We start from the raw sequence: 24,821 nt of genomic DNA, 5'->3' as shown, positions 1-24,821 counted from the left end.
TACTTTATTTATTTTACATACTTTGTTATATATAATTTATTTAATTCACACACTTTATTAAATATAATTTGTTTTACACACTTTATTAAATATACTTTAGTAAATAAAGTATATTTAAAAAAGTGTGAATCAAACAAATTATATTTATTAAAGTATATTTTATTTAATTCACACACTTTATTAAATATACTTTATTTATGCTTCACACTTTATTAAATATACATTTTATAATCCACACAATTTATTAAATATACTTTATTTATGTTACACACTTTATCAAATATACTTTAGCAGCCACTGCGACCCCAAAAGGGACAAGCCGTAGAAATGGATGGATGGATTAGATCAAGCATGTAAAATAAATCAAATGTATTGAATAAAGTGTGTACAGTAAATTATGTGCATAATAAGGTTTTTTTTTTGTATAATGTATTATATAATATATGTTGTCAACACGTGACTTTCTGGTGGACTTCCTGTATATTCAGATGAGGCAGGTAGCCACGCCCCCTGAGGAACTTCCGCATTGTGCGCAGACGCACCACTAACAACAACAACAACAAGTACAAGTTGAAAACATCACAAAACAATCGCCCGGATCACCCATTTTAAACCTAAAGGTATGAAAAACAATACTTTATTTTGTATATATATATATTTTTTCGTATGACTTCAAATGTGGCCGCTAGTTCCATCCTGGACGTGGTCTTAAATCGCTCGTGATGACAAATAAATATTTGCCTTTAGAGGGGAAGCGGTGCTGCTAAATTGTTGCTAAATGTTTAATATTGGTAGCAAAAACCTTCCAAATGGATTGATGGATTGATTAATGCGTGGAAACAGACAGGAGATGTTTACGTGCGGCACAGCGATGACGTCAGCAACTGGCGACAGATCAGGTGGTTAATTGCTAATACTCAGCAATAACTATTATTATTGTAACCTATTTTTATGGTTTGCCTCTTTGCCTCTTTATTTGAAATAACAGAACCACTAAAGGAGAATATATTGAAAATAAATCATAATTATGTAACCTATTTTTATGGTTTGCCTCTTTGTTATGGTTAGTTCCTGTTATACAGTATATGCCTTGAGCTCTTATTTTGAAGGGAGATAGAACGGAAATGATGTCCTCTTGGAGTGGAGCGGAAGTTTTTGAAAGGAACGAAAATAAAGTGGTCCTCGTGTGAAAAAAAAAATAAAGTGGTCCTCGTATGAAAACAATTTTTATTAGTGAATAAAGTATATTTATTCACAAAAAAAAAATTTTTTCACACGAGGACCACTTTATTTTCGTTCCTTTCAAAAACTTCCGCTCCACTCTAAGATGACATCATTTCCGTTCTATCTCCCTTCAAAATAAGAGCTCAAGGCATATACTGTATAACAGGAACTAACCATAACAAAGAGGCAAACCATAAAAATAGGTTACATAATTATGATTTATTTTCAATATATTTTCCTTTAGTGGTTCTGTTATTTCAAATAAATGTGTTGTTCTGGTACAAGTGAAGCTAAGTTATGACTTATGACGCATAAAAAGCTATCCTTCGAAAAGGAAGTAGCTGTCGCTCGCGTTGCATTATGGGTAATGAAGTTTCGAATAGTTCTGGCAGAAGTCAGTGTTTTAAAAGCGGTTTTATTCGGAGTGTACTTTTATTTGTAGTTATACTTGTAAACTCCACATTGAAGTTTGAAGAGCAATATTTTTCAGCAGCATGAAGGTGAGAAAGGTGGAGAAAGCGGTGGTGAGCGTGGAACAATCTGAAGGTGTGGGCGCCCGTGTCCGCAGAAGCATCGGTCGGAAGGAGGTGGGGGACTTGGGACTTTTTATTCTTTTTGATTCTATTTCCATTCTATAATTCACTTATTTTTCTCAGCTGCAAAACCTGGATCCATTTCTGATGTTGGACGAGTTCCGCGTGAACAAGCCAGCAGGTTTCCCAGACCACCCTCACCGAGGCTTTGAAACGGTGGGAACTTTACTTCCCAACATTTTAAGCTTGGACTTCACTTCAAACCTTTTCAACTGGCGGAAACTTTTTATTGAGCACAATTGGCTCCCTCTTGAATCACTTCAAGTGGCGACCAACGAGCAGAATTTATTAAAACACTAGAATAAAATACAACATAATAATACAATTTAAAAAAATGAAGAGAACAAATAGAAAAATAAATACATAGGAAAAAAAGTGTTTCTTAAATGCAATAGCATATATATGTATATATATGTGTATGTGTATATATATATATATGTATATATAAAAATATATGTGTGTGTATATATATATGTCTGTATATATATGTATATATGTGTGTGAAAAATGTGTATATATATAGATGTGTGTATTTAAGTGTATATATGTATATATATACATTGTGTGTGTATATATATGAATATGTATGTATATGTTTACATATGTATATACATATATATGTGTGTATGTATTTATGTATACATACATATATATGTGTGTGTATATGTATTCCTATGTATATATATATGTATATATATGTATATGTGTGTATATATATATGTGTATATATGTATATATATGTGTATATATGTATACGTATATGTGTGTGTATATATATAATATGTGTGTGTGTATATATGTATATATATGTGTATATATGTATATATATGTGTGTGTATATATGTGTGCATATATATATCATATATATAGATATGTGTGAATATGTGTGTGTATATATATGTCTATATATATGTATATATTTGTATATATATGTGTATATATGTATATACATATATATGTATATTTATGTGTGCATATATATATATATATATATATATACATACATATATGCTATTAATTAAAAAACTAATTCTGTAATACTTAGTTGTAATACACTTTCCCACCACTTGTGGCAGTCATGGCAATATCCATCCATCCATTTCTACCACTTATTCCCTTTTGGGGTCGCGGGGGGCGCTGGCGCCTATCTCAGCTACAATCGGGCGGAAGGCGGGGTACACCCTGGACAAGTCGCCACCTCATCGCAGGGCCAACACAGATAGACAGACAACATTCAAACTCACATTCACACACTAGGGCCAATTTAGTGTTGCCAATCAACCTATCCCCAGGTGCATGTCTTTGGAGGTGGGAGGAAGCCGGAGTACCCGGAGGGAACCCACGCATTCACGGGGAGGACATGCAAACTCCACACACAAAGATCCCGAGCCTGGATTTGAACCCAGGATTGCAGGAACTTAGTATTGTGAGGCAGACGCACTAACCCCTCTCCCACCGTGAAGCCCATATATATATATATATATATATATATATATATATATATATATATATACATATATATATATATATATATATATGCTATTAATTATATATATATGTATATATATATATATATATATATATATATATATATATATATATATATATATACATATATGCTATTAATTAAAAAAATAATTCTGTAATACTTAGTTGTAATACACTTTCCCACCACTTGTGGCAGTCATGGCAATAACAAACAAACAAAAGAAGTCTGAAGCTAAAGAGACAATTCTCAAGCGCAAAACATATTATTAAAGTGATGAAGCTGTATAGTCATTATCATTTTATTTTTATCGACAGTTAAATTAAAAAACATATTTTAGCACACCATAAATGTATTTTTCGTCAGTTATTTATGAGTCCATTCTTTTGCAGTATGTTTGGTTCGTACTTATTTTCCTAATCAGCCTGACCTAAGCCTTAAGGTGTATCTGTTAAATGAAGAACAATCCTTAGTATAATTTGACAAGATGGTATACTGTAAATGACTCATTCTGCGTTAATATTTAAGTGGTCCCCGGGCCCCTGTGTAGTGGAAAAGTTGAGAGTGAAGAAAGTCGAAAAGGTAATGAAATCATGTTTTAAGAAAAAAGTTATTTTTAACAATAATGAAAAAGAAAATGTCAAGAAAAGAACGAGAATTATTCCTGAAGTTGTCTTGTTGAAGTGCAACCACCTGAAAAGTAGCATGCTGGTTACCTGGAAGGATGGCAGCGTTGTGCACTACGTTAAAGTCATGGCGGGGGGAAGGAGCTTTGTTCCTTTATTTCATTGAAGTGACACACATTGTTGTCATAAACATGATGGGTGTCTTTCAACACAACTCTAAAACATCTTCATCAGCCGACCAGACAACTTGACTTGGCAGATGTCCTCTCCCGGTGCGCTCCCAGCATGCATTGCTGCAGCTGTGTTTGCTCTCACTCAGATGACTTGAGCGGACATGCAGCTGTGCAGACAGATCACAGGCGGCTCGCAGTCGGGAGCCCAGCTTTCCTCCCTCTTATATTCCTGTCCTGACTCTGAACTGACGGCCAACTTGACCACTATGTGCTGCACAAAACAATCACTTACTGTACGACTGAGGCGGGGATCACAACTGCAACACCAGCCAGGAACTTCTTTTAATGGCCATCAGTCCTTATGGAAGACAAGAACACTTATCTCTTTCCTTTTTATGCATTCTAAAGCATAAATAAACACTAGCAAAAGTCAGCTAACATTGGCGTCAATAGGCTGCCTGTAAAGCGTTCTAAAAAACCTCCACACTGTAGGTATATATTTAGTATCTAGTGACATTCATAAGAACATGTAATATATGTGTAATGTAGTAACATTCATAATAACATGTGATATATTTGTCATTCATAATAACATGTAATATATATGTCATGTAGTAACATTCATAATAAGGTAATTTATATGTAGTACCTAGTAACATTCATAATAACATGCAATATATATGTCATGTAGTAACATTCACAATAACATGTAATATATATGTCATGTTGTAACATTCATAAAAACATGTCATATTTATGTAGTATCTAGTAACATTCATAATAACATGTCATATATATGTAGTATCTAGTAACATGCATAATAACATGTAATATATATGTCATGTAGTAACATTCATAATAACATGTAATATATATGTCATGTTGTAACATTCATAAAAAACATGCAATATTTATGTAGTATCTAGTAATATTCATAATAACATGTAATATATATGCCATTTAGTAACATTCATATTAACATATCATACATATGTCATTTAATAACATTCATATTTAGTGTATAGTAACATTCATAATAACATGTAATATATATGTAATTTAGTAACATTCATAATAACATGTCATATATATGTCATGTAGTAACATTCATAATAACATGTAATATATATGTAATTTAGTAACATTCATAATAACATGTCATATATATGCCATATAGTAACATTCATATTAACATATCATACATATGTCATTTAATAACATTCATATTTTTCCTTGCCCTTATGTGGGCCTACCGAGGATGTCGTGGTGGTTTGTGCAGCCCTTTGAGACACTAGTGATTTAGGGCTATGTAAGTAAACATTGATTGATTGATGATTGATATTTAGTGTATGGTAACATTCATAATAACATGTAACATATATGTAATTTAGTAACATTCATAATAACATGTCATACATATGTAGTATCTAGTAACATTCATAATAACATGTAATATATATGTCATGTAGTAACATTCATAATAACATGTCATATATATGTAGTATCTAGTAACATGCATAATAACATGTAATATATATGTCATGTAGTAACATTCATAATAACATGTAATATATATGTCATGTAGTAACATTCATAATAACATGTAATATTTATGTAGTATCTAGTAATATTCATAATAACATATAATATATATGCCATTTAGTAACATTCATATTAACATATCATACATATGTCATTTAATAACATTCATATTTAGTGTATAGTAACATTCATAATAACATGTAATATATATGTCATGTAGTAACATTCATAATAACGTGTAATATATATATGTCATGTTGTAACATTCATAAAAACATGTAATATTTATGTAGTATCTAGTAATATTCATAATAACATGTAATATATATGCCATTTAGTAACATTCATAATAACATGTCATATATATGTAGTATCTAGTAACATTCATAATAACATGTAATATATATGTCATGTAGTAACATTCATAATAACATGTAATATATATGTCATGTTGTAACATTCATAAAAACATGTAATATTTATGTAGTATCTAGTAATATTCATAATAACATGTAATATATATGCCATTTAGTAACATTCATATTAACATATCATACATATGTCATTTAATAACATTCATATTTAGTGTATAGTAACATTCATAATAACATGTAATAAATATGTAATTTAGTAACATTCATAATAACATGTCATATATATGTAGTATCTAGTAACATTCATAATAACATGTAATATTTCCATATTTTGATCATTTTAAGCACAGAGGCACATTACAACATTCAATTTCTCTTCAACAACAACAAGACTACTAATCATGGCAGACTTGATGAGAGACAAAGACTACTTCGGGACAAATGATGATCCAGAAACTTCTATTTTTGAGCCTGAATATAAGGAGGATGATCAACAAGTTTTAGGAACTGTTTGCTGAACATACGCAGCTTTAGTCAAACACCAAGCATCATGTAGCAGCATTGCTAAGTGCTAAACAAGATATACAAATTAGAATAAAACAATCACTTACTGTACAATGTCTGCTCTCACTGGAATGTTTATATCTTCCCCTTCACACAAACAATTCATCATAATCCTCGTAAAACGTTTAAAAATAAAAGTATTTTCGTGTCTTTCTGGTCATCTGCGGGTCTAAGTTGGATGTGAAAGTGGACCAACTTGTGGGTTTATGTCCACAACCTTCTACTATCCAGGTGAGAGACAGGATTTATCATCTATAATTAACTTTCACCTTCTCAGAGGCCATGCAGCAGCTCAATATGTCAATGAAGCAGAATAAGCTAGTTAGCAGTAAAAGTAGTTCCTCTGTGTTAGCGCTTATAATAACAATACGACTAATACTTGTTAATATTCAGGTCACCGCATGTAAATGGAGTATTTTCGGTGTTTTTTTGGGTGTAATAGTGTACTCCTATTAGCTCCATTGTTAGCCACTTCTTACTTGCCGTATTTTACAATTTAGAATGCATAATGATTATGAATGATAAGCTTAATTCCCCCAAAAAAGTGCAGTTCCCTTTTCCAGTCTGGTGCTCTTTTAAATGTATGTGCAAAGTTGTGTGTACACGTCTTGATCGCTGAGATAGTCATTTGTTGTTGTGTTGCAGTGTGATCACACAATCTCTGTGTTGTCATGACAACCTTACATTATGTGAAACATGAGGAAGTGTTTGTTGTACATCATTTTGACCCTCACACCCGCAGGTGACCTACGTGTTGGAGGGGGTCCTGGCCCACGAGGACTTCTGTGGACACTCAGGGAGACTCCAGGCAGGAGATCTGCAAGTACGGAAAGTGAGCAAACGTTTTGATTCCGACGATAATCTGGCAGAGCGAAGACACGAAGCAGCGTGCAGATGAGACTATTTAATAGAGGAGAACAAAAAAGAGTGCAGCTGGGAGTGCACAAGAAGCACAGGGTGAACTGTTCAATCGCCGACACAGACTACAAGCAGTCACCAAACATAGGAGAAACTATCTTTAGATAGCGAGTGAACTAAATAGACTTAATCGGTAAAGAAGAACGGGTGTGCTGGCTTTCAAAGTAAAGGTGCTGTCTGGATACAATTATTTTGGTACTGGTGCCTGTACCAAAATGTATTTTGATACTTGTAAAGTACTTCAAAAATGTCATTATTTGAATTATCTTGTAAAAATATGTTTCTTTTTTGCAATTAATAAGAATGTTGTCATGAAATAAGTCATGAAATAAACCAACATGTATTTCGATACTTGTAAAATACTTAAAAAAAAAGAGTCATTATTTGAACACATCTTGTAAAAACATGTTTCTTTTTTGCAATGAATGAGAATTGTGTCATGAAGTAAGCCAAAATGTATTAGGAGACTTAAAAAAATAAGTCATTATTTGAATGATTTGAACAGAAGATCTCATGACTTGTTTTACATTGAGGTGTGCTAGCTTGCTGTTAGCATTCAGCTATTGTATCCTCCTATGGTTTGGAGTCAAGCATTTTGATCGATTCCTCGTCCTGCAGTGATAACGATACTTGTAGGGAAACTTACTTTATGTGTTGCCGCGGAGGCCCGGATTAGTGATTTCGAAGTCGCTAAAACACTGTGGTGGGACGTTAGCCGCAAGCTGGGTGTATTTTAAAGTAAAGCGGCGTTTCAGTGTTTATAGCTTCATGGTTAGTTTTGAAGCCAAAATAAGTCCGTTCTCCATCTTCCGTCTCCTCGCTGTTTCTGCTTGTAAGTGCTCTGTGTGGGTGTTGACTCACTCATGTTTCCAGCAGCGAAAAAGGCAGTTTAGTACCTTTTTTATTTCATTAGTATTATTAACGCTTGCTGCAAAGAGAAGTAACAGGAAGTGGAACTGAAAAATAAGAGCGCAGGACAGGAAGTAAACAGGAAGTGAAGACAAACACGTGACCAAACTGTCGGGGTATGGAGTATCATGCATTGATGTTCTTCTTCTCCGTGTCCGTGTTTGTCCACAGTGGATGACTGCGGGGCGGGGAGTGGTCCATGCAGAAATGTGCGCCTCTGAGGAGACTTTGGCGGGTTTGCAGCTGTGGGTCAACTTGTCCAAGCGAGACAAGATGGTGGAACCTGCCTACCAGGAGCTGCTGGCCTCCAGCATCCCCAAAGCCTCCCAGGGAGGAGTCACTGTGGCCGTCATCTCTGGGGAAGCCCTTGGAGTTAAGGTGTGTGTATGTGTGTGTGTGTGTGTGTGTGTGTGTGTGTGTGTGTTTCTATCCTTCCTGAGACATGAAGAAGGAAAAGTATCTTCCACATGAGGAGGTGTGAACATGTGATGACATAAATCATGATCCCAATATGGAGAACAATTGCATCTCATAAAGAATGTCTCATTCTGCACCCCTGGTGATGAAATATATCAACATTAGTGTGGTCACAAAAAAAAAGACTGTAAACATATGAAATAACAAGTGTGTGTAAAAGTTTGAAGTGCTCCCCCTCTGGTCAACATATGAAATAACAAGTGTGTGTAAGAAATTTGTAGGGCTACCTCTCTGGTCAACATATGAAATAACAAGTGTGTGTAAAAGTTTGAAGTGCTCCCCCTCTGGTCAACATATGAAATAACAAGTGTGTGTGTGTAAGAAATGGAAATTCACCCCCTTTGGCCAAAATTAATAAAACAAAAAAATAAATATGTATATAAAGACATACTGTGGTAACCTGGAGTAAATAATGAAGATTAAAAAACAATTACTAACAAAAAATTAAATACAAATTATTTTGGATATAAAATTATTAGTTTTTAACGAAAAATGGGGACATTTGTCATATAAAATTCTGACTTTTATCACAATATTGCAGATTTTTTTTGTTGTCCTTGTAAAATAGTGAACTTTTTTGAGTAAAATTATGACTTCTGTCATCATTTTTCCAAGTAAAATTCCCATTATTATTATAATATTGCCATTTTCTTATAAAATTGTGACTTTTGTCACGTAAAATGATGATTCTTCATGAAATTCCCAAAATTTTAAGTTTTTCTTGTAAAATTGTGGCTGTTGTTGAGTAAAATTCCAATTTTTATCATAATATTGCACAAATGTTCACTTTTTTCTGTAAAATTTTGTCTTGCGTTGAGTTAAATGAGGACTTTTGTTATAATACTACCAACACTCTAAGTTTTTCTTGTAAAATTCCAACTCATTTTTCACAACAAGCTTTTTCTAATTTGCATAGTATGTATATATTATTCATGTTGTAAATACACTTCTGCATATATCTAGAAAGGCTGCTTCTAAACAGTGTGTGTGTGTGTGTGTGTGTGTGTGTGTGTGTGTGTGTTCCTGTATTTCTATCCTTCCTGAGACATGAAGAAGGAAAAGTATCTTCCACATGAGGAGGTGTGAACATGTGATGACATAAATCATGACCCCAATATGGAGAACAATTGCATCTCATAAAGAATGTCTTATTCTGCACCCCTGGTGATGAAATATATCAACATTAGTGTGGTCACAAAAAAAATGACTGTAAACATATGAAATAACAAGTGTGTGTAAAAGTATGAAGTGCTCCCCCTCTGGTCAACATATGAAATAACAAGTGTGTGTAAGAAATTTGTAGGGCTACCTCTCTGGTCAACATATGAAATAACAAGTGTGTGTGTAAGAAATTAAAATTCACCCCCTTGGGCCAAAATTAATAAAACAAACAAAAAAAATGTTTATAAAGACATACTGTTGTAACCTGAAGTAAATAATGAAGATTAAAAAACCATTACAAACTAAAAATTAAATACAAAATTATTTTGGATGTAAAATTAATAGTTTTTAATGAAAAATGGGGACATTTGTCATCTAAAATTCTGACTTTTATCACAATATTGCAGATTTTTTTGTTGTCCTTGTAAAATAGTGACATTTAGAGCGGCCGTGTCGGCAACTAGAGGGTTGCAGGTTCGATTCCCGCTTCCGCTATCCTAGTCACTGCCGTTGTGTCCTTGGGCAAGACACTTTACCCACCTGCTCCCAGTGCCACCCACACTGGTTTAAATGTAACTTAGATATTGGGTGTCACTATGTAAAGCGCTTTGAGTCACTTGAGAAAAGCACTATATAAATATAATTCACTTCACTTCACATTTTTTGAGTAAAATTATGACTTTTGTCATAATTTTTCCAAGTAAAATTCCCATTATTATTATAATAAATAAATATGTATATAAAGACATACTGTAGTAACCTGAAGTAAATAATGAAGATTAAAAAAACAATTACTAACTAAAAATTAAATACAAATTATTTTGGATGTAAAATTATTAGTTTTTAATGAAAAATGGGGACATTTGTCATATAAAATTCTGAGTTTTATCACAATATTGCAGATTTTTTTTGTTGTCCTTGTAAAATAGTGACATTTTTTGAGTAAAATTATGACTTTTGTCATCATTTTTCCAAGTAAAATTCCCATTATTATTATAATATTGCCATTTTCTTATAAAATTGTGACTTTTGTCGCGTAAAATGATGATTCTTCATGAAATTCCCAACATTTTAAGTTTTTCTTGTAAAATTGTGGCTATTGTTGAGTAAAATTCCAACTTTCATCATAATATTGCACAAATGTTCACTTTTTCCTGTAAAATTTTTACTGGCGTTGAGTAAAATGAGGACTTTTGTTATAATACTGCCAACATTCTAGGTTTTTCTTGTAAAATTCCAACTCATTTTTCACAACAAACTTTTTCTAATTTGCATAGTATGTATATATTATTCATGTTGTAAATACACTTCTGCATATATCTAGAAAGGCTGCTCCTAAACAGGGTAACACATACAATAATGTGTGTGTGTGTGTGTGTGTGTGTGTGTGTGTGTGTGTGTGTGTTCCTGTATTTCTATCCTTCCTGAGACATGAAGAAGGAAAAGTATCTTCCACATGAGGAGGTGTGAACAAGTGATGACATAAATCATGATCCCAATATGGAGAACAATTGCATCTCATAAAGAATGTCTTATTCTGCACCCCTGGTGATGAAATATATCAACATTAGTGTGGTCACAAAAAAAATGACTGTAAACATATGAAATAACAAGTGTGTGTAAAAGTATGAAGTGCTCCCCCTCTGGTCAACATATGAAATAACAAGTGTGTGTAAGAAATTTGTAGGGCTACCTCTCTGGTCAACATATGAAATAACAAGTGTGTGTGTAAGAAATTAAAATTCACCCCCTTGGGCCAAAATTAATAAAACAAACAAAAAAAATGTTTATAAAGACATACTGTTGTAACCTGAAGTAAATAATGAAGATTAAAAAACCATTACAAACTAAAAATTAAATACAAAATTATTTTGGATGTAAAATTAATAGTTTTTAATGAAAAATGGGGACATTTGTCATCTAAAATTCTGACTTTTATCACAATATTGCAGATTTTTTTGTTGTCCTTGTAAAATAGTGACATTTAGAGCGGCCGTGTCGGCAACTAGAGGGTTGCAGGTTCGATTCCCGCTTCCGCTATCCTAGTCACTGCCGTTGTGTCCTTGGGCAAGACACTTTACCCACCTGCTCCCAGTGCCACCCACACTGGTTTAAATGTAACTTAGATATTGGGTGTCACTATGTAAAGCGCTTTGAGTCACTTGAGAAAAGCACTATATAAATATAATTCACTTCACTTCACATTTTTTGAGTAAAATTATGACTTTTGTCATAATTTTTCCAAGTAAAATTCCCATTATTATTATAATAAATAAATATGTATATAAAGACATACTGTAGTAACCTGAAGTAAATAATGAAGATTAAAAAAACAATTACTAACTAAAAATTAAATACAAATTATTTTGGATGTAAAATTATTAGTTTTTAATGAAAAATGGGGACATTTGTCATATAAAATTCTGAGTTTTATCACAATATTGCAGATTTTTTTTGTTGTCCTTGTAAAATAGTGACATTTTTTTAGTAAAATTATGACTTTTGTCATCATTTTTCCAAGTAAAATTCCCATTATTATTATAATATTGCCATTTTCTTATAAAATTGTGACTTTTGTCGCGTAAAATGATGATTCTTCATGAAATTCCCAACATTTTAAGTTTTTCTTGTAAAATTGTGGCTATTGTTGAGTAAAATTCCAACTTTCATCATAATATTGCACAAATGTTCACTTTTTCCTGTAAAATTTTTACTGGCGTTGAGTAAAATGAGGACTTTTGTTATAATACTGCCAACATTCTAGGTTTTTCTTGTAAAATTCCAACTCATTTTTCACAACAAACTTTTTCTAATTTGCATAGTATGTATATATTATTCATGTTGTAAATACACTTCTGCATATATCTAGAAAGGCTGCTCCTAAACAGGGTAACACATACAATAATGTGTGTGTGTGTGTGTGTGTGTGTGTGTGTGTGTGTGTGTGTGTGTGTGTGTGTGTGTTCCTGTATTTCTATCCTTCCTGAGACATGAAGAAGGAAAAGTATCTTCCACATGAGGAGGTGTGAACAAGTGATGACATAAATCATGATCCCAATATGGAGAACAATTGCATCTCATAAAGAATGTCTCATTCTGCACCCCTGGTGATGAAATATATCAACATTAGTGTGGTCACACAAAAAATGACTGTAAACATATGAAATAACAAGTGTGTGTAAAAGTTTGAAGTGCTCCCCCTCTGGTCAACATATGAAATAACAAGTGTGTGTAAGAAATTTGTCAGGCTACCTCTCTGGTCAACATATGAAATAACAAGTGTGTGTGTAAGAAATTAAAATTCACCCCCTTGGGCCAAAATTGATAAAACAAACAAAAAAAATGTTTATAAAGACATACTGTAGTAACCTGAAGTAAATAATGAAGATTAAAAAACCATTACAAACTAAAAATTAAATACAAAATTATTTTGGATGTAAAATTATTAGTTTTTAACGAAAAATGGGGACATTTGTCATATAAAATTCTGACTTTTATCACAATATTGCAGATTTTTTTTGTTGTCCTTGTAAAATAGTGACATTTTTTGAGTAAAATTATGACTTTTGTCATCATTTTTCCAAGTAAAATTCCCATTATTATTATAATATTGCCATTTTCTTATAAAATTGTGACTTTTGTCACGTAAAATGACGACTCTTATTAAAATTCCCTAAATTTTAAGTTTTTCTTGTAAAATTGTGGCTGTTGTTGAGTAAAATTCCAACTTTCATCATAATATTGCACAAATGTTCACTTTTTCAAGTAAAATGTTTACTGGCGTTGAGGTAAATGAGGACTTTTGTTATAATACTGCCAACATTCTAAGTTTTTCTTGTAAAATTCCAACTCATTTTTCACAACAAGCTTTTTCAAATTTGCATAGTATGTATATATTATTCATGTTGTAAATACACTTCTGCATATATCTAGAAAGGCTGCTTCTAAACAGTGTGTGTGTGTGTGTGTGTGTGTGTGTGTGTGTTCCTGTATTTCTATCCTTCCTGAGACATGAAGAAGGAAAAGTATCTTCCACATGAGGAGGTGTGAACAAGTGATGACATAAATCATGATCCCAATATGGAGAACAATTGCATCTCATAAAGAATGTCTCATTCTGCACCCCTGGTGATGAAATATATCAACATTAGTGTGGTCACACAAAAAATGACTGTAAACATATGAAATAACAAGTGTGTGTAAAAGTATGAAGTGCTCCCCCTCTGGTCAACATATGAAATAACAAGTGTGTGTAAGAAATTTGTAGGGCTACCTCTCTGGTCAACATATGAAATAACAAGTGTGTGTGTAAGAAATTAAAATTCACCCCCTTGGGCCAAAATTAATAAAACAAACAAAAAAAATGTTTATAAAGACATACTGTTGTAACCTGAAGTAAATAATGAAGATTAAAAAACCATTACAAACTAAAAATTAAATACAAAATTATTTTGGATGTAAAATTAATAGTTTTTAATGAAAAATGGGGACATTTGTCATCTAAAATTCTGACTTCTATCACAATATTGCAGATTTTTTTGTTGTCCTTGTAAAATAGTGACATTTTTTGGGTAAAATTATGACTTTTGTCATCATTTTTCCAAGTAAAATTCCCATTATTCTTATAATATTGCCATTTTCTTATAAAATTGTGACTTTTGTCGCGTAAAATGACGATTCTTCATAAAATTCCCTAAATTTTAAGTTTTTCTTGTAAAATTGTGGCTGTTGTTGAGTAAAATTCCAATTTTTATCATAATATTGCACAAATGTTCACATTTTTCTGTAAAATTTTGTCTTGCGTTGAGTTAAATGAGGACTTTTGTGATAATACTGCCAACACTCTAATTTTTTCTTGTAAAATTCCAACTCATTTTTCACAAAAAGCTTTTTCATATTTGCATAGTATGTATATATTATTCATGTTGTAAATACACTTCTGCATATATCTAGAAAGGCTGCTCCTAAACAGGGTAACACATACAATGATGTGTGTGCGTGTGTGTGTGTGTTGACATTATTTGTGTATTGATTTTTGTCGTTGCTTTATAGTCTCCGGTCTTCACCCGGACCCCGACCATGTACCTGGACTTTGTGCTGCAGGCAGGAGCCCAGCACCAGCAGCCAGTCCCTGCAGGTGAGTGAGCAGAGGCTCCATTCTTAAACACCTGGAAATAAAAACTATGGCTAAGCTGCACAGTGGAAGTAAGTAAGTAGTAAGTACACAGGAAACACATGTACTTACTTCTAGAAGCATACACCTGCACCTGCCTGCAGATAGTTGTACTCAATCTAATCAACAGGCTCCTAATTCTACCCAGTAGTAGTAGAAAGTACACAAGAACACATGTACTTACTAATGATACCCAGTAAAAGTAGTGAGTACACAGGACCACATGTGTACTTAGTATTTCTACCCAGTATTTAATACTCCTTCCATCAGGGGTGTCCAAACTTTTTCCACTGAGGGCCGCACACAGAAATATTAAGGCATACAGGAGCCATTTTTATATTTTTCATTTTCAAACCATAACAAAATATATGGATTATTTTTTTTTACCTTTAGGACTCCCGGGGGCCATAAAGGGTCTAAGTCACTTAAATGTTAAAAACAAGTCAAATTATTATTTGTTTTTTAATTATTTAACGCTTACAGTAAATCTCTACAATATATAAACTTCGGGTTGATATTATGCATTTTTTGTCAAAGACAACTTTGTTGTTTTATAATAATAAAACTGAAATATGCTTCAGTATTTCCCCCACTGCCCAAAACATTCAGAGAGCAATGTTTGATGTGAAGTAATTACAGCCTTAAAAATATCAATAATGCAGGACACCATTGATTTTAATTCATTAATCTTTTTGAATAATCTCAGTGAAAAGATAAATAAAATCTTATTAAATATATTTGGTGTTCAAAAGGTGTCTCACTCATAAAGTGAAACATTTTTATTAGTTTTTTTTTAACTTAAGTTACAAGATCAACTTCAGATATATCTGTCGATTTTGCGTTTGAACTTTTATTTTGTTGGTTTTTTATGCTCTTTTGTCAAAGAAAAGAATGTTTTGTATGGCAACCACACAATATATGCAATATTTTCCACATTAAACATTTTAAAGTGAAATATTGGAAATAATTGGAGCCTTGAATAGGTCAATAATTCATTATTAGTGTTGGATAGATTTATTTTATTTGGCACAATCGCAAAAAAAAAAAAGACCAACTTTTTCCAGTTAGATTTAACCTAATTTCACTTTTTTTTTTTTTTTTTGCAATAGCATTTCCAAAAAGTGTGGCGGGCCGGTAAACAAATAGCTGCGGGCCACAAATGGCCCCCGGTCCGCACTTTGGACACCTCTGCCTTACGTACTACTTCTACTTGTTGGGAGCAGTGACTACAGTAAATACTTTGAGGTACATAAGTAGTAAGTAGACATGTGTACTTACTACTAGAAGCATAGACCTGCACCTGCCTGCAGATAGTTAACTTTCACCAGCTAGTTAGCTTCTAGTAGTGTTGATGTGACCCAGCAGATTATCATGTGACAAATGTAGATATTTATTGATGTTGTATGCAGGACAATAATCATAACTTCCTGTTGGATATAAATATTGACTAATTGTGTGTGTGTTGCAGGATGGACCGCCTTCATTTACACTTTATCAGGATCACTTCATGTCGGTGAGTTCCCACTTTCACAGACAACATGGATTTATTGCACTTATGAAGTATCATCTTCATAAGTATTTTCCTGTCATTATTGAAGTACAATATGGATTTATGAAGTATAATCTTTATAAGTATTTTCCTGTTATTATTGCACTACAATATGAAATTATAATGTTCATAAGGATTTTCCTGTGATGTATGTGGTAAATAAATGATAAATGGGTTGTACTTGTATAGAACTTTTCTACCTTTGAGGTACTCAGAGCGCTTTTGACACTATTTCCACATTCACACACACATTCACACACTGATGGAGGGAGCTGCCATGCAAGGCGCTAACTAGCACCCATCAGGAGCAAGGGTGAAGTAGGTGATGATTTTTTCACATCTAGTGTGTGTTCAAAATATAAAATAGTGTGTACTATTAGTGTGTACAAGTGTAAAATAGTGTGTGCTATTAGTGTGTACAAGTGTAAAATAGTGTGTACTATTAGTGTGTACAAAGTATAAAATAGTGTGTACTATTAGTGTGTACAAAGTATAAAATTGTGTGTACTATTAGTGTGTACAAAGTATAAATCAGTATGTACTATTAGTGTGTAAAAAGTATAAAATACGGTGTTCAAGTATAAAATATTGTGTACTATTAGTGTGTACAAAGTACAAAATAGTGTGTTAAGTATAATATAGTGTGTACTATTAGTGTGTACAAGTGTAAAATAGTATGTACTATTAGTGTGTACAAAGTATAAAATAGTGTGTACTATTAGTGTGTACAAAGTATAAAATTGTGTGTACTATTAGTGTGTACAAAGTATAAATCAGTATGTACTATTAGTGTGTAAAAAGTATAAAATACGGTGTTCAAGTATAAAATATTGTGTACTATTAGTGTGTACAAAGTACAAAATAGTGTGTTAAGTATAATATAGTGTGTACTATTAGTGTGTATCAATCAATCAATCAATGTTTACTTATATAGCCCTAAATCACTAGTGTCTCAAAGGGCTGCACAAACCACCACGACATCCTCGGTAGGCCCACATAAGGGCAAGGAAAATTGTGTGTACTATTATTGTGTACAAAGTATAAAATAGTGTGTATTATTAGTGTGTACTGGCTTAGAATAGTGTGTACAATTAGTGTGTACAAAGTATTAAATAGTGTGTACTTATAGTGTGGACAAAGTATAAAATAGGGTGCACTATTAGTGTGTACAAAGTACAAAATAGTGTGTTGGAGTATAATATAGTGTGTACTATTAATGTGTACAAAGTACAAAATAGTGTGTTCAAGTATAAAGTAGTGTGTACTGTTAGTGTGTACTGGTATAAAAATAGTGTGTACTACTAGTGTGTACAAATAACAAAATAGTGTGTTCAACTATAAAATATTGTGTACTATTAGTGTATACAAAGTACAAAAAAGTGTGTTGAAGTATAATATAGTGTGTACTATTAGTGTGTACAAAGTATAAAATAGTGTGTGCTATTAGTGTGTACTGGTTTAAAAATAGTGTGCACTATTAGTGTGTACAAAGTATAAAATTGTGTGTACTATTAGTGTGTACAAAGTATAAAATAGTGTGTACTATTAGTGTGTACAAAGTATTAAATAGTGTGTACTATTAGTGTGTACAAAGTATAAAATTGTGTGTACTATTAGTGTGTACGAAGTATAAAATAGTGTGCACTATTAGTGTGTACAAAGTATAAAATTGTGTGTACTATTAGTGTGTACAAAGTATAAAATAGTGTGTACTATTAGTGTGTACAAAGTATAAAATAGTGTGTACTATTAGTGTGTACAAAGTATTAAATAGTGTGTACTATTAGTGTGTACAAAGTACAAAATAGTGTGTTCAAGTGTAAAATAGTGTGTACTATTAGTGTGTAGAAAGTACAAAATAGTGTGTACTGTTAGTTTGTCCAAAGTATAAAATAGTGTGTACTTTAATAACGTATCGAAACTGAAAGTTAACTTGACTTCTGAGGCGTTTTTATGCGATAAAAAAGTCTGTCCATTTTTCAGTAAAAAACTGACATGTGAATTTTACAGTAAAATAAAGTTTACAGTTCTGCACTGTAAAAACAACAATGAGAGATTTTACACTATTAAAACATCAGCTCAGTGGACAACATTTTATGATACAAACAATTTAATTTGAGTAATTATTTTCTTAAATGTATTTGTTTTTTTTATTATTTTTTTTTAATTCTGGCTACTGAGCTGCCAGTTTTGTAAAAAAAACAAAACCTCACAATGTCATTTTACAGTCCTCCTACTGTGACTCTGGATCAACATTGGCAATGAAAAATTAGTTCCAACCGCAATAACACTCCCCTTCTCTCTTCATGTGTTTGTCACAAGTTGAATATCTCATTGATTGATCAAATCTTGGACTAATAGCTAATAATAAAACAACAAGAAACAAACTTTACTCTTCAGGCTGCGTGGCTTTGAGGTCCAGGTTCTTATTTTGTACGTGACAAAGCTGCAAGTTGAAAAAAAAACACGGAAACTTTGAAGCTTAAATTGAAAAGTTTCAGTTATCAGAGACTGAAAGACAAAGTAAACATGGTTTTATTTCCCTCCCTTCACTTCCTGTAAAGACTGGACTCCCACAGATTGTTGACATTGACTAAAAACATGCTGCAGTGTTGTTGCAGCTGGAAGCAAAGAACAGCTTCCTGCTCAGTGAGAGGAAATACTTCTTACACACAAAACTTCTGCAGCAAATCTGCTTCTTAGTTCCCAAAAGGAGGTCATCTCCTCGCACAAAATGTTCTTTTAGTGACCAACAAAGCAAGTAAAGTTGCTCTCACGTCTTCTGATGACAAAACACATTTCACTTCAGAGACTTGGACACGCCCACTTCACTCTGTGTACTGTAGTAAGATGATTGGTTGAGAGATTTGGACACGCCCACTTCACTCTGTGTACTGTAGTTAGATGATTGGTTCAGAGAGTTGGACACGCCCACTTCACTCTGTGTACTGTAGTTGGATGATTGGTTCAGAGAGTTGGACACGCCCACTTCACTCTGTGTACTGTAGTTAGATGATTGGTTCAGAGAGTTGGACACGCCCACTTCACTCTGTGTACTGTAGTTAGATGATTGGTTCAGAGACTTGGACACGCCCACTTCACTCTGTGTACTGTCGTTAGATGATTGGTTCAGAGAGTTGGACACGCCCACTTCACTCTGTGTACTGTAGTTAGATGATTGGTTCAGAGACTTGGACACGCCCACTTCACTCTGTGTACTGTAGTTAGATGATTGGTTCAGAGACTTGGACACGCCCACTTCACTCTGTGTACTGTAGTTAGATGATTGGTTCAGAGACTTGGACACGCCCACTTCACTCTGTGTACTGTAGTTAGATGATTGGTTCAGAGAGTTGGACACGCCCACTTCACTCTGTGTACTGTAGTTAGATGATTGGTTCAGAGACTTGGACACGCCCACTTCACCCTGTGTATTGTAGTTAGATGATTGGTTCAGAGACTTGGACACGCCCACTTCACTCTGTGTACTGTCGTTAGATGATTGGTTCAGAGACTTGGACACGCCCACTTCACTCTGTGTACTGTAGTTAGATGATTGGTTCAGAGACTTGGACACGCCCACTTCACCCTGTGTATTGTAGTTAGATGATTGGTTCAGAGACTTGGACACGCCCACTTCACTCTGTGTACTGTCGTTAGATGATTGGTTCAGAGACTTGGACACGCCCACTTCACTCTGTGTACTGTAGTTAGATGATTGGTTCAGAGACTTGGACACGCCCACTTCACCCTGTGTATTGTAGTTAGATGATTGGTTCAGAGACTTGGACACGCCCACTTCACTCTGTGTACTGTCGTTAGATGATTGGTTCAGAGACTTGGACACGCCCACTTCACTCTGTGTACTGTAGTTAGATGATTGGTTTCTTTCCAGGCCCAGTTGAGTCGCAGCAGGAAGTAGGAGCTCATCACACACTTTTGTTTGGAGATGGAGACTGTGTCTTAACACACAACAAGGTGAAAATACATACTTGTGTGTGTGTGTGTCTGTGTGTGTGTGTTTGTGTGTGTGTGTATGTGTGTGTGTGTGTGTGTCTTGCAGTTTGTTTACTTGTTTGTGATATCATGTGTGACACAAGCAGTCCTGCAGAGTGTTTACTTGTGTGTGATATCATGTACGATACAAGCAGTCCTGCAGAGTGTTTACTTGTGTGTGATATCATGTACGATACAAGCAGTCCTGCAGAGTGTTTACTTGTGTGTGATATCATGTGCGATACAAGCAGTCCTGCAGAGTGTTTACTTGTGTGTGATATCATGTGCGATACAAGCAGTCCTGCAGAGTGTTCACTTGTGTGTGATATCATGTGCGATACAAGCAGTCCTGCAGAGTGTTTACTTGTGTGTGATATCATGTGCGATACAAGCAGTCCTGCAGAGTGTTTACTTGTGTGTGATATCATGTGCGATACAAGCAGTCCTGCAGAGCATTTACTTGTGTGTGATATCATGTGCGATACAAGCAGTCCTGCAGAGTGTTTACTTGTGTGTGATTTCATATGGGACACAAGCAGTCTTGCAGTTTGTTTACTTGTGTGCGATATCATGTGCGACACAAGCAGTTCTGCGGAGTGTTTACTCGTCCGTGATATCATATGGGACACAAGCAGTCCTGCAGTTTGTTTACTTCTGTGTGATATCATGTGCGACACAAGCAGTCCTGCAGAGTATTTACTTGTGTGGGATATCATGTGTGACACAAGCAGTCCTGCAGAGCATTTACTTGTGTGTGATGTCATGTCCGACACAAGCCGTTCCGCAGCGTGTTTACTTGTGTGCGATATCATATGGGACCCAAGCATTCCTGCAGTTTGTTTACTTGTGTGTGATACCATGTGCGACACAAGCAGTCCTGCAGAGTGTTTACTTGTGTGTGATATAATGTGCGACACAAGCAGTCCTGCAGTGTTTACTTGTGTGTGATGTCATGTCCGACACAAGCCGTTCCGCAGCGTGTTTACTTGTGTGCGATATCATATGGGACCCAAGCATTCCTGCAGTTTGTTTACTTGTGTGTGATACCATGTGCGACACAAGCAGTCCTGCAGAGTGTTTACTTGTGTGTGATATAATGTGCGACACAAGCAGTCCTGCAGTGTTTACTTGTGTGTGATGTCATGTCCGACACAAGCCGTTCCGCAGCGTGTTTACTTGTGTGCGATATCATATGGGACCCAAGCATTCCTGCAGTTTGTTTACTTGTGTGTGATACCATGTGCGACACAAGCAGTCCTGCAGAGTGTTTACTTGTGTGTGATATAATGTGCGACACAAGCAGTCCTGCAGTGTTTACTTGTGTGTGATATCATGTGCGATACAAGCAGTCCTGCAGAGTTTTCACTTGTGTGTGATATCACGTGTGATACAAGCAGTCCTGCGCGGTGTTTACTTGTGTGTGATATCATGTGTGATACAAGCAGTTCTGCGCAGTGTTTACTTGTGTGCGATATCATGTGCGATACAAGCAGTCCTGCAGAGTGTTTACTTGTGAGAGATATCCATCCATCCATCCATTTCCTACCGCTTGTGAGTGATATCCTGTGTGACACAAGTGTTTTCTGTCATGTGAGATACAATGATTCCTGCAGTGTTTACTTGTGTGTAATATCATGTGCGATACAAGCGTTAATATAGCGTGTGATATCATGTGTGTTACAAGCAGTCCTGCAGAGTGTTTACTTGTGTGCGATATCATGTGCGATACAAGCAGTCCTGCAGAGTTTTATTTGTGTGCGATATCATGTGCGATACAAGCAGTCCTGCAGAGTGTTTACTTGTGTGCGATATCATGTGTGACACAAGCAGTCCTGCAGAGTGTTTACTTGTGTGTGATATCATGTGCGATACAAGCAGTCCTGCAGAATGTTTACTTGTGTGCGATATCATGTCCAACACAAGCAGTCCTGCAGAGTGTTTACTTGTGTGCGATATCATGTGTGACACAAGCAGTCCTGCAGTGTTTACTTGTGTGCGATATCATGTGCGATACAAGCAGACCTGCAGAGTATTTACTTGTGTGCGATATCATGTGCGACACAAGCAGTCCTGCAGTGTTTACTTGTGTGCGATATCATGTGTGATACAAGCAGACCTGCAGAGTATTTACTTGTGTGTGATATCATGTGCGATACAAGCAGTCCTGCAGAATGTTTACTTGTGTGCGATATCATGTCCAACACAAGCAGTCCTGCAGAGTGTTTACTTGTGTGCGATATCATGTGTGACACAAGCAGTCCTGCAGTGTTTACTTGTGTGCGATATCATGTGCGATACAAGCAGACCTGCAGAGTATTTACTTGTGTGCGATATCATGTGCGACACAAGCAGTCCTGCAGTGTTTACTTGTGTGTGATATCATGTGTGATACAAGCAGACCTGCAGAGTATTTACTTGTGTGTGATATCATGTGCGTTACAAGCAGTCCTGCATAGTGTTTACTTATGTGTGATATCATATGCGACACAAGCAGTCTTGCAGTTTGTTTACCTGTGTGTGATATCATGTGCGACACAAGCAGTCCTGCAGCGTGTTTACTTGTGTGTGATATCATGTGCGACACAAGCAGTCCTGCAGAGTGTTTACTTGTGTGGGATATCATGTGAGATACAATGATTCCTGCAGTGTTTACTTGTGTGTAATATCATGTGCGATACAAGCGTTAATATAGCGTGTTTACTTTTGTGTGATATCATGTGCGATACAAGCAGTCCTGCAGAGTGTTTACTTGTGTGTGATATCATGTGCAACACAAGAAGTCCCGCAGAGTGTTTACTTGTGTGTGATATCATATGGGACACAAGCAGTCTTGCAGTTTGTTTACTTATGTGGGATATCATGTGCGACACAAGCAGTTCTGCGTAGTGTTTACTCGTCTGTGATATCATGTGCGACACAAGCAGTCCTGCAGATTGTTTACTTGTGTGTGATATCATGTGCGACACAAGCAGTTCTGCGGAGTGTTTACTCGTCTGTGATATCATATGGGACACAAGCAGTCTTGCAGTTTGTTTACTTGTGTATGATATCATGTGCGACACAAGCAGTCCTGCAGAGCGTTTACTTGTGTGCGATATCATGTGCGATACAAGCAGTCCTGCAGAGTGCATCTCTCCAGGTCAGGGAGTTAGTTCACAGACTCTGCTGTCACACACGTTACAGACTTGTCTTTTCTCCTCAGGGGTCTGAGGTGTCACGGTTTGTTCTGGTGGCAGGAGAACCCATAGGAGAACCGGTGGTCCAGCACGGTGAGTCCTGACATCTTCTTGTGAGACCAGAGGTGACATCATCTTCTCCAGAGGCGAGTGGAAAATGTCAAGTGTGTGTTTGCACTTCAGGGCCGTTTGTGATGAGCTCGCAGGAAGAGATCCTGCAGGCTCTCAGAGATTACAGAACGTCCTCTAATGGTTTCCAGCGTGCTCTCAACTGGACATCTAGCATCTCACACTCCTCATAGCACACACATGAGATATCACGACTCACACACACTTGTATCATTTTGTGGTGAATGTTAGAAGAGGTTTGACCAAGTGAAAGTAGTCCAACAGACAACAATGCTAACCATGAAAAACATATTTATAACTGTTTGGAATGAACTTATGCTGTCTTTAAGTTGAAGTGGAGTGGTTATTGGGTTTTCTTGTGTGACACTGAGTCACCACAATCATTTATGAAGTCAAGCTAGTAAGATGAATGATGCGGACACGTTTGTTACTGAGCACTTTACACTTTGTGTGTGCACGTAATATGTGACTATAAAGATTTTAAACTTGTTTATATTGACTAATGTTTCATAGTTCAATGATTATGATCTATGTCTAGCTTGTGTGCTAGTGTGTGCTTAGCTGTTGTGTAGCTGCTCGCTCCCATAGCCTAGCATGTTGACCTTTTGGGAATCACTTTAGTAAAATAGAATAAATGCTGTGTTTATTGGACAACATTTACATATTGAAGTTTTAAAAAAAATATGGTTTCATTTTAACAAGAGTACATCATTTTGTTTCCTCATTAAATGATTACAATTCATTCCCACAA

The 24,821-nt window shown here is 35.0% G+C and overlaps 1 protein-coding gene across 3 annotated transcripts; it reads left to right on the top strand.

Moving 5' to 3' along the window:
- Positions 1 to 472: 472 nt before the first annotated feature.
- Positions 473 to 24,821, top strand: pir (pirin). 3 transcript variants are annotated; one of them, XM_061887697.1, is made up of 10 exons: positions 473 to 620; positions 1,718 to 1,811; positions 1,881 to 1,973; positions 7,325 to 7,414; positions 8,581 to 8,787; positions 15,100 to 15,184; positions 16,689 to 16,733; positions 20,665 to 20,747; positions 23,968 to 24,034; positions 24,125 to 24,821. In XM_061887697.1, exons 2-10 carry the CDS (start codon positions 1,719 to 1,721, stop codon positions 24,241 to 24,243), a joined length of 882 nt encoding a protein of 293 aa, XP_061743681.1. In that variant the 5' UTR covers positions 473 to 620; position 1,718; the 3' UTR covers positions 24,244 to 24,821. The 3 variants fall into 3 exon arrangements, with proteins under 3 accessions (XP_061743681.1, XP_061743682.1, XP_061743680.1); XM_061887698.1 differs by having other exon boundaries at positions 476 to 620; positions 1,715 to 1,811; positions 7,325 to 7,405; XM_061887696.1 differs by having other exon boundaries at positions 476 to 620; positions 1,715 to 1,811.

This window comes from Nerophis ophidion, linkage group LG25 (assembly GCF_033978795.1).
Source record: "Nerophis ophidion isolate RoL-2023_Sa linkage group LG25, RoL_Noph_v1.0, whole genome shotgun sequence".
In the NCBI taxonomy this organism is placed as follows: Eukaryota; Metazoa; Chordata; class Actinopteri; order Syngnathiformes; family Syngnathidae; genus Nerophis; species Nerophis ophidion.
The sequence above is the reverse complement of the archived record's forward strand: the minus strand, read 5'-3'. Positions and strand labels throughout refer to the sequence as shown.

Coding starts and splice junctions, on each gene's coding strand:
- pir (XM_061887697.1), top strand. CDS start 1,719: ATGAAGGTGAGAAAGGTGGAGAAAGCGGTGGTGAGCGTGGAACAATCT. Junction 1,974..7,324: donor CTCACCGAGGCTTTGAAACG/GTGGGAACTTTA, acceptor TCACACCCGCAG/GTGACCTACGTGTTGGAGGG. Junction 24,035..24,124: donor AGAACCGGTGGTCCAGCACG/GTGAGTCCTGAC, acceptor TTTGCACTTCAG/GGCCGTTTGTGATGAGCTCG.